This window comes from Leptonotus elevatus, chromosome 1 (assembly GCF_054856555.1).
Source record: "Leptonotus elevatus isolate MCC_2025b chromosome 1, RoL_Lele_1.0, whole genome shotgun sequence".
Classification (NCBI taxonomy): Eukaryota; Metazoa; Chordata; class Actinopteri; order Syngnathiformes; family Syngnathidae; genus Leptonotus; species Leptonotus elevatus.
Window position 1 is genome coordinate 30,564,016 of NC_141239.1, and position 13,254 is coordinate 30,577,269.

Genomic DNA, 13,254 nt, shown 5'->3' on the forward strand with positions numbered 1-13,254 from the left:
CCATTAAACGTCCTCAGCGTCTTCTTCTGGACACACGCAAGTCTTAAAATGCTTCTGTGTGTACAAGATTTGTTTGAGGAACGAAGCCGGCTTTGCTTCCGTCTGGACCGGGCCTTAATGTGTTTGTATGTGTTAGATTGATTGAATAACCTAGGTCAACATGGGATCCAAATTTCATCTGATGAGTCTTCACCAAAATTCACCCCAAGACTGGTAAATTTCCACCTGGGTCTCTGTAGGAATCAGAGACCGCACCCTTGGTGAGGACGCGAGTCGGCCCACTACAAAAAGGCAGACTCCCTTGCTTGTACTTCCTCTTTGCTCTCTTTCCCTTTCGACGCTCTCCTGGCTGCTGGCTTCCCTGCTCTGTGGGGGGTCCACGCTTCATCTGGCACGGCTGCAAGAAAAGGGCGAGCCCACGGCTCGCGTGACCAATAGATGCGACAAACTCACGGAAGCCATGGCTTTTGCGACAGGTGCAGCGAAACGGATCGCAGCGCTCAGAGCGGAGCTTTGAGGCCCCAACCAAAAAGGCCTCTCCGCAGCCAACAGGTTGAATCCGGAGAATGAGGTTTGCCCCCCACTTAGATGGGTGTGACAATCAGTGGTACTTTAACTTTAACCCTGGTTAAGGTCTGCGTCTTGAGCCAACACTAGACCATCTATAAGTGCAACTTTGCAAATATTAACCAGATTGTACAAATTGGTGCAAGCAATTAGGTTAAATGTTGGGTACCATGTTCGACTGATTAGGAAATTCCATCACCTCGTTTAAGACAGTTTCTCATTTCCATTTTTCTTTATCTTTGATTATTTCATCATTTTACTTGTTTCATTTCCTATCACAGTAGTTAGAGTTTTGCTTCTTTTAACTCTTTGACTGCCAGACGTTTTCAGAAAAGGGATGCTGTCAGTGCCAGCCGATTTAAGCATTTTGACTGATCTTTCAAGGTCCACAGAAAATGTTCTACCAAATGTAAGATTGAACTTTCATCTTTCATCAGAAAAAAAAAAGTTTGTTTCTACCTTATTCCGTTCTTTAGTAATCAACAATAGAAAATGGCTAGTTTCACCCAAATGCGCTTGTTTTGGACCAAAATACGGAGAAATCAAGCTTTTAGTGAAATGATATTATTTCATGCACTCTCGTGAATTTTACACTTCTTTTTGTCCATGAATGATGCCACAAACACCTAAATAGTGCTTTACTTCTATAAAACACTACCACCAAGAATGAAAAAGTGTTTTTTGATAGCAAAATACGTTTATTTACATTCAACACTGTAACAATTTGACAACAATTTGGCAAACTATTTACAAATGTGTGCAACTGTGGTACTATTTACAATTATGTGGATGTTTCAACGACAGTTTTTCTTTTTGTGAAACACTCCCCTGCGTGCAAGGAGACGCAACAGGATTTGCACAACAGATTAGTTTCACTGCGATTGCCTCTTCGCGTGCAGAAGCTACACTTTCTTGCCGGCCGTTTTTTCCGGGGAATAGCAAGTATATACTGCAGTGTGCATATATTTTTTAAATGTAAAATTTATATTAGGAGTTCAAAAAAGTTGGCATACCAGAAAAAGAGATACTTTTAAATGAAACAAAACAAAACTGTCATAGTACAAGTGTATAAGTTCTAATATTTTTAGAAAAAGTTATTTAAAAGTTTTGAAAAGTAAATTATTATGAGAAAAAGTGTTGTCACATGAGAAAATGTCATCTTAAAATGTGCCATTTTAAAAGAATAAAGTTATAATAAATACAGCAATGGTAAAGTCACAATATTGCCAGATTGAAGTCGAATAGCAGAGATAAGTGTTTATTTTAGGAGAGAACAAAATAATTTGTCACCTTCAGTATTTATTAAGATAGAACAATGTGCTTTACCATTTTTATCATGGTTTGACACATTAACACTGAAATGTGCACGTTGCTGGAAAGTTCTCAAAATGTGATTTGAAAAGCTGATAATTTTAGGAAGGATCGCACTTCTCGGGGCATTTAAGCAGCGTGATGGAAATCCTCGTAAACGATGAGCTCAGGGTCATGCCGGAGGACGGCTCACGAGGTCAATGCAGCGCCGGCAGACGAGAACGATGAATAATTCTGCAGCTTCATTAATGAAGACTACCGATCAGAATTCCAACATTGTGCTGATGATTAAATCTTTAAAAATAATAATAATTAAAAAACAAGCTTGACCCAGCAATTGAGATCATTTCCTAAGGGAAGCTTGTTTTGAAATCCAACAAATCCAGGAACGAATTGCGTTCCACAATGTCTTTTTTTTATTTTCTTAAGTAGCTTGTCACTCATCCGTGAATGACCTTGAGTTCTCCTTGTGCTCTCCCACCCCCTGTGGCTTAAACAACTTTAGCACCTGCTGCGATAATCTTCATCAACCCAACTGCACGGTGGATGTCTCCTCACAGCACAGCGCTGCACTGCACCGCCGTGTCAAACTACTTCTTCAATTCAATAATGCCTTCTGCTACTTAAACATGCCGCAGATGTTGCACTGCTGGTCAAGGTCAAGCGCACAGGACATAATCATGCTACATTACAGGTGTATGGAACATTAAATGGGTGTAAATATGCCAAATTGGAAGTATACGGAACATTAGATATGACCTAAGTATAGAGTCTTAGAGGGTTTTGTCATTAAATATATTATAAATATGCTACATCACACAGCATTCAATATAATATAAATTTGGTCCACACATAAATATGGCACATTAGATGTGTACATGTATAAAATATTATGTAAACACAGTAATCACTCACTTATCATGAGGTTTACTCTCTCACAGGTGTTCAGTGATGATGTCAGTTGAAACTACCAGTCGGTGTGCTAAGCATGATTGATGACTGTATTTTGTTACCGTTTGTTCAATACAGCGATTAAAAGAGCTGGGGATGGGCGAGTACCGATAACAGGTGTCAGTATCGGTCCAATACCAGGTCATATTTCAAGGTATCTGTACTCGCGACGGTAATCGATACTGGTATCGGCCGCTGCTCTTGTGGCCGTTTTTCGGTCAGGAACTAAAGACATGTACAAATATGACAAAGATTAACGTATGGAGGACCAAAAGTGCTCAAATTAAATAAATGAATACACCATCAAATGCGTCAATTAATTAAATGTTTCATGTATTAATTATATATGGAATTAAATCAATCAATGTGTTATTAAATTTGTCATGAATTATTATATATTAGAGGTGTATTGAGCATTAAAAGGTATAAGTGATTATGATTTAAATATGTTACAGTGGACCACATTTACACAGCCTTATCACGCACACACCATCAACAGGACAAAGGCAGCAAGTGTGTGGCCAAGATCCAAAATGGCGGCTCCCATAAGGAATGAAGGTCAATGAGGCTCCTCGGAATAAAACATTTAGCTGTGAGGTTATTAATCAGCAAAGCCGTACACAGGGGTGTAGGGGATGGGGCTGGGGTGTGGGTCTAGCTTTAAATTAACTTTTCCCCAACACGTGGAACAGCGGCCACACAATGTAATGGAAACATCTACATGAAGATAAGCTGCCAACAATGCGGCGTAAGCATAAAGTGCATATAGTGCATTGATTTTTTTTTTTTTCCCCACACAGGGGAACCATAAATCAGGCGTTAAAAGGCATGAGGCGGCGCCCGCCGCCCGTCGCTTGGCGAGCTCAATGCGCCAAAGGCAGGGGACAATCAAGGACGTGCCAGGGTTTAATTGGAATCTTAGGGCGTATGACAAACCCCCCCCACTGGAAAACGCCGCCACCCGCGTCTTAATCTTTTCAATCATAGCGACGCTAAAGAGGCCGAGATCAACGGCGGATGGCGTAGTTACGCAACCACCTCCTGCCACAGTCCCGCCATGCTGCCTCTGTGGAATCAATCAGTGTGGAAAATCACAGCCAATTGATCCTCTTAGCAGCTTCTACCCGGCTTGGGCACTTTTTGTTGTGTCACATGAAGTAGCAAAAGCTAGCGCACACACTAATTAGTCTGTGTGTCAATCCGTAACACACATCTGTATGAAATGTAAATCTAATGAGATCCAAGAAAAGTACAACGATGCGAAATGTTTAATTGTTGAAAAGCTGCACGCAGACCGCAAAAGATTGGCAACGGAACGCATCAATGACTTTACCAACGGAATGTACAAATAACCAACCAATGCTATGTGTACCAATTGACTTTACTAATGGAATGTGCCAACGTAATGCATCAATGGTTTGTGTGAAACAGACAAATGGAAGGTACCAATTGAATATAACAATAAAAAACGCTAACAGAACATGCCAATCGAAAATACCATTGAAACCGTACCAATGGGAATATGCCAATCCAAGTGCCAGTGGAAACGAACATAAAATGCAACTACTGTATACGAAGTGAAAAATACTAATAGAACTCATGAAGGCTATGTACTAATGCAATGTAGCAATAGAACCTATCATTGCTGTTTACCAATAGAATGATCGTGCCAAACTGCCAATAACCAACAACAACTACGAATGGAACGTACAGATGGGAACAAACCAATCGAAGGTACCAGAAGATATGTACCAAAAAAAAGGCATCAATCCAAGTACTGTAGTAATGGAACGCACCACTAGAGCGTACCAATGGTTTGTATTAATGTCACACACCCAAGGCAATGTACCAATCAAAAATACCAGGGAAATGTGCAAATACAAAATACTAATGGCAACATACTAACGTACAACAGAACGTACCAATAAGAATATACAAATAGAAAGTGCAAATGTGAATTTACCAATGAAGACGTATCAATGAAAATGAACCAATGGGAACACACCAAAAAAAAGAAGTAACAATTGGAATGTATTACCCTTAATCTTGATCATCTGTGGTTGAGATATTTTTGTGTTTAAGAAAACTTGCCGTTAACCAATGGTCTGTCTGAAGGGGAGGGAAACGAGAAGCTCAAGTTCAGCCAGAGGGCGGCAGCCTCCAAAATAAGACCAAAGACATCAAAGTGTCTATTAACCCATTTGAAAATGAACAATTTGGATGAAAAATGACCACCAATTCCTCATCTCAACCTTTTGCAAAGTGACTTCTTATCAACGGCGAGAGGACAAATCATCACCATTCGTTGGGAACGAAGTGTAACAACACACACTCGTACAACAAAATTTAACCTGAGATAGAGAGAGGAGGAAGTTAACACAGCAGCGGGATGATGACTGACAACGTTAAGCATCCTCTAAGAAGCCAAAGATTTATGGCCCCGACGCCGGTGTAGTCGTCTCGTTTTACTCGACTCCTTAATAAACCAGGATGCTTTTATGTTCGCCGCATCTATCGTCGGCCCGCGTTCACGGTCTGATTGTTAAACATTAACGGCAGCGGCAGAAGGCTCATTTACATTCCGCCGACACTCGCCATTTGACGTATGATTTATTCCCACCGTTTTGTGTCCCCTTCAACGCCGCCGCCATATTTCTCATCTAATAAGACATAAATCAGACGCAGACTCATTTAGGCCAGCACAAATTAGCGGGAATTACGGCCACTTTTACGTGTCATGCTGATCCTGAAATATATTACATGTATGTGCCCTGCAGGGTTTGTTTGTTTTTCGGGAGGGTGGGACAGCACCCAAAGCCTTTTTCACTTAGCAACATAAAAATTGGTAGGTACAGCTATTACTCTTTTACTGCCAAAAACGTTAAATAACGCTTAGTAAAATCCTACGGAGGGGCGCCAAAGACTTTAAAAGACGTTCACTATGTTTTTTTGTTTTTTTTTGGAAACGGGTGGAGGAAAGCCTTGGCCAGCTGTGCTGAAAGTATCAAGCAGATCTAGTTAGTATAATGACTAGTTTTGGCCCCTAGATGGCAGCGATGACTCTCTTTGGACAAGATTGGGTGGGCGTCAGTAGAAGACGTGAGGCGGAGCTAGAGTGTTGAGGGGACAATGGCTGATGAAGCAACAATGGCGACGGTTGCAAGCAGTTCACGCTTGAACATTTTTTTCAAACACGAAAAGCATAGACTAATGCTAAACAGTGCATTGATGACGACGATGATGATGATGGTGACTCCGAGCTTGACGGCGAAGTTGGAAGCGTTGACGCGGCGGCTATGATCACGTCGTAAAGCCACACCGGCTAGCGATGCCAACGGCGGAAAACGAGCACTTCTGCACAAGTGGACGTTCAATCGGACGATGAAGAGTTGTCGAAAAACATCGACCAGTGCCAAAGAGCACATTGATGATGATGATGATGATGGTGACTCCCGAGGTTGACGGCGAAGTTGGAAGCGTTGAAGCAGCGGCTATGATCACGTCATAAAGCCTCACCGGCTAGCGATGCTAAAGCCGGAAAACGCGGAGCACAACCGAGCACAGGCGGACGTTCAATCGGACGATGAGATGGATCAGAACATCTACCACCCGGTATAGGAACTGAAGGACATGAGGAAGCCAGACGTAACACCGCCGTAACGTAACCGTATCATGATCCTGAGAGTAGACTTGATGACAACATGGCCAAACACACACTGCAGTATATACTTGCTATTCCCCGGACAAAACGGCCGGCAAGAAAGTGCACGCGAAGGGGCAATCGCAGTGAAACTAATCTGTTGTGCAAATCTTGTTGCGTCTCCTTGCACGCAGGGGAGTGTTACATAAAAAGAAAAACTGTAGTTGAAACATCCACATAATTGTAAATAGTACCACAGTTGCACACATTTGTAAATGGTTTGCCAAATTGTTGTGTCAAATTGTTACACTGTTGAATGTAAATAAACGTATTTTGCTATCAAAAAACACTTTTTCATTGTTGGTGGTAGTGTTTTACATAAGTAAAGCACTGTTTAGATGTTTGTGGCATCATTCATGGGAAAAAAAAGGTGTCAAATTCACTAGAGTGCATGTTAGTTTCACTAAAAGCTTGATTTCTCCGTATTTTGGTCCAAAACAAGAGCATTTGGGTGAAACTAACCATTTTCTATTGTTGATTACTGAAGAACGGAATAAGGTAGAAACAAACTTTTTTTTCTGATGAAAGATGAGAGTTCAATCTTTCATTTGGTAGTATGTGTGTTTCCATAGTCCAAACATTTTCTGTGGACCTTGAAAGATCAGTCAAAATGCTTAAATCGGCTGGCACCCACAGCATCCCTTTTCTGAAAACGTCTGGCAGTCAAAGAGTTAATAGACCCACAAAAAAAAGTCTCAAAAAGTAATGTCCGAAAAGACAGAGGAATACAACCATTTTAATTTGAAATGACCATGGAAGTAGCAACAAGAACGTATCAATAGCCTGGCCTGAAAAGACACAGGAAGTCTGCCATTTTGGTTTGAATTAAACTCATTCACTCCCAGCCAATTTGACTGAAGCAATCCCCTTTGCTCCCGGCTGTTTTACTGGATTTTGACTGATTTTGCAAGGCCCACAGAATATTGTGTTCTATTGCTATAAAAACATGGAACCTACCAAAAGAAAGATTAGAGTCTTTTCTTTCATCAGGGAAAAAAATATTTCTTTCTGTTTCCATTTTGCAGCAATTAGCATTAGAATATAGCTAAGTTTCATGATTATTCACAAATCTGTTTAGAACTGTGGGTAAATCAGCTTGTTTGCAACATGGCCCTGGTTGATCTCTTATACTCTGCTGCCACCTGCTGGCCGTTTTTATAATAACTACCATTGCTTAAACCGTTCTCTGCAGTTGAGAGGCTGCATCAAAGCCTTCTGTATGCTCTAGCATAAAAAAAACATTTAACATATAAATACGTCTTTGGGACACTTAAAACATTTAAAATAGAACGTATTTATACGTTTTTGGGAGCAAATGGGTTAATGATTTGACATCAAAGGGGGGAAAAACTGAATTTCCTTTGAAAATTCAGCCCCAGAAACAAAAATCACTTGGCAACATGAAATTTGGTAGGTAGCATTAACTCTTTGACTGCCATAAACGTTATAAAACGTTTAGCATAAACCTAGGGAAGGGCGCCGAGGACGTTAAAAGACGTCCCCTATGTTTTTTTGTTTTTTTTTTCAAAAACGGGTGCAGGAAAGCCTTGGGCAGCTGTGCTGAAAGTATCAGGCATATCTGAATAGTAAAAGACTCGTTTTGGCCCCTAGAGGGCAGCGATGACTCTCTTTGCACAAGGTTGGATGGGCCGCCCACCGTGGGCGTCAGTAGAAGACGTGAGGCGGAGCTAGAGTGTTGAGGAGACAATGGCTGATCCAAGCCACAATGGCTTGACCAAGCAACCGGTTACAAGCAGCTCACGCTTGAGCATTTTTTTCAAAGACGGAAAGCATCAATCAATACTAAAAAGCGCATTGATGTCGACGATGATGATGACTCCGAGCTTGACGCCAAAGTTGGAAGCTTTGACGTGACTGTTATGATCACGTAGTAAGCCTCACCGGCTAAGCGCGGCTAGCGCGGCTAGCGCTGCTAAGGCCGGAAAACGCGCACAATAGCCGGCCGGGTACTTCTACACAATCGGACATTCGATCGGGCGATGGAGAGTTGGCATCGACCAATGCAGATTGATGATGATGATGATGATGACTCCGAGCTTGACGCCAAAGTTGGAAGCCTTGACGTGTTTACGATCACGTAGTAAGCCTCACCGGCTAAGCGCGGCTAGCGCTGCTAAGGCCGGAAAACGCGCACAATAGCCGGCCGGGTACTTCTGCACAAGCGGACATTCGATCGGACGATGGAGAGTAGTCGAAAAGCATCGACCAATGCACATTGATGATGATGATGATGGTCACTCCCGAGGTTGACGCCGGAGTTGGAAGCATTGACGCGGCCGTTATTCTCTCGTCATAAAGCCTCACCGGCTAGCGCTGCTAACGCCGGAAAACGCGGAGCTGCACAAGCGGACATTCGATCGGACAATGAAGAGTACCCCGAGTCCAATGCATATTCATCGGAGGAGCGGGTACAGTCTGATCACGGAGAAGACACTGTTTCTGGACTACGATGCCACCATGAATGGAGTGGATAAAATGGATCAGAACATCTACCACTCGGTATAGCAACCGAAGGACATGAGGAAGCCACAACGTAACATCACCGTAACGTAACCGTAGCATGATCCTGATATTAGACTTTATGGCAACACACACTGCAGCATATACTTGCTATTCCCCGGAAAAAACGGCCTGCAAGAAAGTGGAGCTTTTGCACGCGAAGAGGCAATCTGTTGTGCAAATGCTGTTGCGTCTCTTTGCACGCAGGAGAGTGTTACAAAAAGAAAAACTGTCGTTGAAACATCCACATATTTGTAAATAGCACCACAGTTGCACACATTTGTAAATAGTTTGCCAAATTGTTGTCAAATTGTTACACTGTTGAATGTAAATAAACGAATTTTGCTATCAAAAAACACTTTTTCATTCTTGGTGGTAGTGTTTTATAGAAGTAAAGCACTATTTAGGTGTTTGTGGCATCATTCATGGACAAAAAGAAGTGTAAAATTCACTAGAATGCATGAAATAATATCGTTTCACTAAAAGCTTGATTTCTCCGTATTTTGGTCCAAAACAGGCGAAATTGGGTCAAACTAACCATTTTCTATTGTTGATTACTAAAGAACGGAATAAGGTAGAAACAAACTTTTTTTTTCTGATGAAAGATGAAAGTCCAATCTTTCCTTTGGTAGTACGTGTGTTTCCATAGTCCAAACAGAACATTTTCTGTGGACCTTGAAAGATCAGTCAAAATGCTTAAATCGGCTGGCACTGACGGCATCCCTTTTCTGAAAACGTCTGGCAGTCAAAGAGTTAATAAACCCACAAAAAAAAAAGTCTAAAAAAGACAAAGGAATACAACCATTGTAATTTGAAATGACCTTCTTAGGGTCAATTGACTCAGTTGCGTCGAACCTGATTTTTTTTTCTTAAGATTTGGGCCCTGAAGGTAATTTCACTTGGATCACAAAATTTGCTAGACATGAGTAGTCAAGCATGAATAATAGAGGATATTAAAGACACAGGAAGTCTGCCATTTTGCTTTGATGCAGCCATTTTAGGGTCATTTCCAGGGGTCCATCCAAGACTGACTGGCATATTTAATTCCTTCTGGCTCTTTCGTTTGCCAGTCTGCGACACCAATGACTAAGCGAAACAGCAGATAGACCGCTTTATGGCTCGCCAACTTTTGGCCGCTTTGAAGACCGGAGGGACATTATGACCTTGGAGATCTCAGATGGGATTCAGAGGAGTCTGCTTGGATGCAGCGCAAGGAAGTTTTTCATGGATTTCCCACCCCACGTCTACTCCCCAATAGGGAGTGGTCAATTATTTAATCTAGTCAGTAGACAGTCTGGCAAGTCTCTTTAGAACGCTGGCGAGGAACGAAGAGGTGTAGGAGGAAGTGAGTATTATTCGCGTTAACAGGAGGCTGCTGGATGTTTAAACAATGCTCAGTCAGTGGTGTATTATTTACTTGAAAGGCCAACTCAAATAAAACATGGATGTCATGGATAGGAGTGTCGCACAACCATGGGAAAGGAGCAAAAACCAAGAACAAAATCTAACTAGAGAATGCCATTTCTGTAGAAGCTGCATGTGAATGCTGAAGAGTTGACACTGAATTGAAATGCTTTTCAAATAATTGAGAAGTAGATTGAGAGACTTTAAGTTAGAATGGTTTAAATTGGTCAAGAAATGCAGAAAAAGGGGTCAAGTAGGTGAAACAATTACTTGGCAATGCTCTGGTAAAATCTGGTAACTTTGTGATGTTATAATAAATAGTCCATACATTTCCTCAATTTGTTGAACAGTTCCAAGTTAGAGTAGTTTGAATCTAGAAATGTGAAGGGCGAAAGTAAATATGTTAAATATCCTTTTATTTAGAAATTTGATTATGGAAATGCAGAAAACTTGAAAAAATGTTGAAAGTTGACAGGATTTTTTTATTTTTTATTATGACTATTATTAATTATAAGTGGTCATTATAAGTCATTTATTAACAATATCTAAACGTAGAGCAGTGTTTCAAGTGGGCCGGAACGCACCGGTACGGAGCTCCGGCACTTTTAAAAATCTCCCTTGAGCGTTCAGGTACTTCTCAACGTGCAAAGAACGGAAAAAATATCCACATAAAATTAAATATATATATAAACAAATTTTACATGTTCAAGTTTACTGATTACTATTTTCTAAATCGCACTATTGAGTTAAAAAAAAAATCGCACTTATCGACTTATAGATTTGGATCAGGATTAATCGGTATCGAATCGAATTGTGACCTATGAACCATGATACAGATCGAATCAGCAGGTACTAGACAATTCACACCACTAATATATATATATATAGTGGAATTAGGGGAGTTTTCCCACTTAAAACACTGATTTAGAGTCTTGAATGCCCAATCATGAAATACGGTTTTAACAAACACAAATAAATACAATTAAAATAAAAAATACAAATTGTTTTCACCCTAATATCAAACCCAAGTCTATTAAATTACATTAATCAGCTCGAAAACGTCAAAATTAACAATCAGCACTCAAAATAACGTTGCTGATAGATTGGATCGGATAGTTAATGCATAAAAGCACTGACAATATTTCAGTATTACAATATTATTTTGTGCAATGTACGTGTACATGTTTCTATTTCTTGTATCCACTATTGCTGCTGAATCCATGCAAATGGTTCAAACCAGTTGAGAAATGTGAAAGGAAGAGGTCATGTAAACTGTAACCAAAATTATGAATTTTATGTGATAAATACTAAATAATATGTAATATATAATTACATTTGGGAAGGTTATTGTGAAAATGTGGAATTTTGGGAAAACTGGCAATTATTAGAATATGAAAATAATGAAATGGAGAAATGTGAAAAAAGCAGAAAAACAAAAAAAGTGGGTGGAGTGATAAAAATAATTTAATTTATATAAAGTAATTTTGGTGCAAAAAACCTTCAGCGAGTGATGCACACAGTTTAAAAGAACATCAAGAACATTGTTGCAAGTACAGTATAAAAGTGACGTCATGAAGAAAAAAGTCTGTAGATGCCTGTCACTTCCTGACATGTCACATGATGCTGTACCACGCCACTTGTAGGTTGGTGAAAATAACCACAGGAGTACGACGCAACAACTCACCAGAAAGACTCTGTAGGCATCTTTCCTGGTCACCGAGCCCCAGCATGCATCTGTGTCATTGTACTTCACAGCTCCCGCGCTGCATGAATGGTTTCCACTGAATAAATAAACACAAGTTCGTTATTAAAATGCTTTAAAGTATATTTCAGTTTAAGAAAATCTAAACATTTTATGCAAAAAAATTAATTTAAATTAAAAACATAAGAAAATGCAAATGGAGACTTTTAAAATACTTTAAAATTACAATTAAATGGAAAAAAAATCTAATTCAAAAATGGAATTTTAAATTATACAAAATATACAACCAAATTGAAATAAAGTAATAATAAATTGAATTTTTATAAAATAATGAAATAACAGAAACAAAGTAAATTAATTTGTTTAATTTTTTTTTTTGCATTGAAACCATGTTAAGGTTTTATCTAAATTATTTTTTAATTCATCTGTTTTCTTATTCAATTTTATCTGCTTTTACAAAGTGCAATTTAATTTGAGGCACTTCAAAGCAATACGGAATAGTTCTCCAACCATTCACCCATCCGTTATCTGAACCTCATTCTGACTATATCATTCTAAATTATCACATTATCACAGTTGCTTGAAACTCAAGTCATAATTCAACCTGTCAATAATACCTCTCTAAGAGCTGTCAATAAAAAAATGAGCATTATTGTCTGTGTAAATGCTTAACAATTTTTATTGGAGTGTATTAATTTATGCTGGAGTACTTAATTGTCTGTTGTATGTAAATTATTATTATGTTATTATTTTTATTGTGGTCTTCCTTTTTCAAAAGATAAAAGAGACAAAGCACCAGTGTGACATGCTCCCATCACGCCTCTAAAACAATGTGCATTTGTGCACTCCGGTCTTCGTAATAAAGCATTGTGGCAATAAAAATGTGTCTGGAAGCCAGTGGACACCAGCGAGATTCCCGGGAGCGGCGGCGGCAGTAGCAGCAGCAGAGGGAGGTCACGTGGAGTCAGCTTGCCATTATTGTCTCCACAAATATTTAAAAACAACAACAACCATGTAGGAGGGCGCGCGAGCTGAGGACGGAGCCGCTCGGCCGTGCCAAAAGCGCACACGAGTGAACGAGCCTTCCAAAATGGAGGAG

General features: G+C 40.0%; 1 protein-coding gene across 1 annotated transcript in view; it reads right to left on the minus strand.

Annotated features, from left to right (window-relative positions):
- The window catches only part of slc38a12 (solute carrier family 38 member 12), a 43,400-nt gene that overhangs the window by 16,888 nt on the left and 13,258 nt on the right, over positions 1–13,254 (minus strand). The window contains exon 8 of the mRNA XM_086095805.1: positions 12,138–12,234. Coding sequence (XP_085951931.1) covers positions 12,138–12,234 — 97 coding nt within the window. The remainder of the gene's footprint in view (positions 1–12,137; positions 12,235–13,254) is intronic.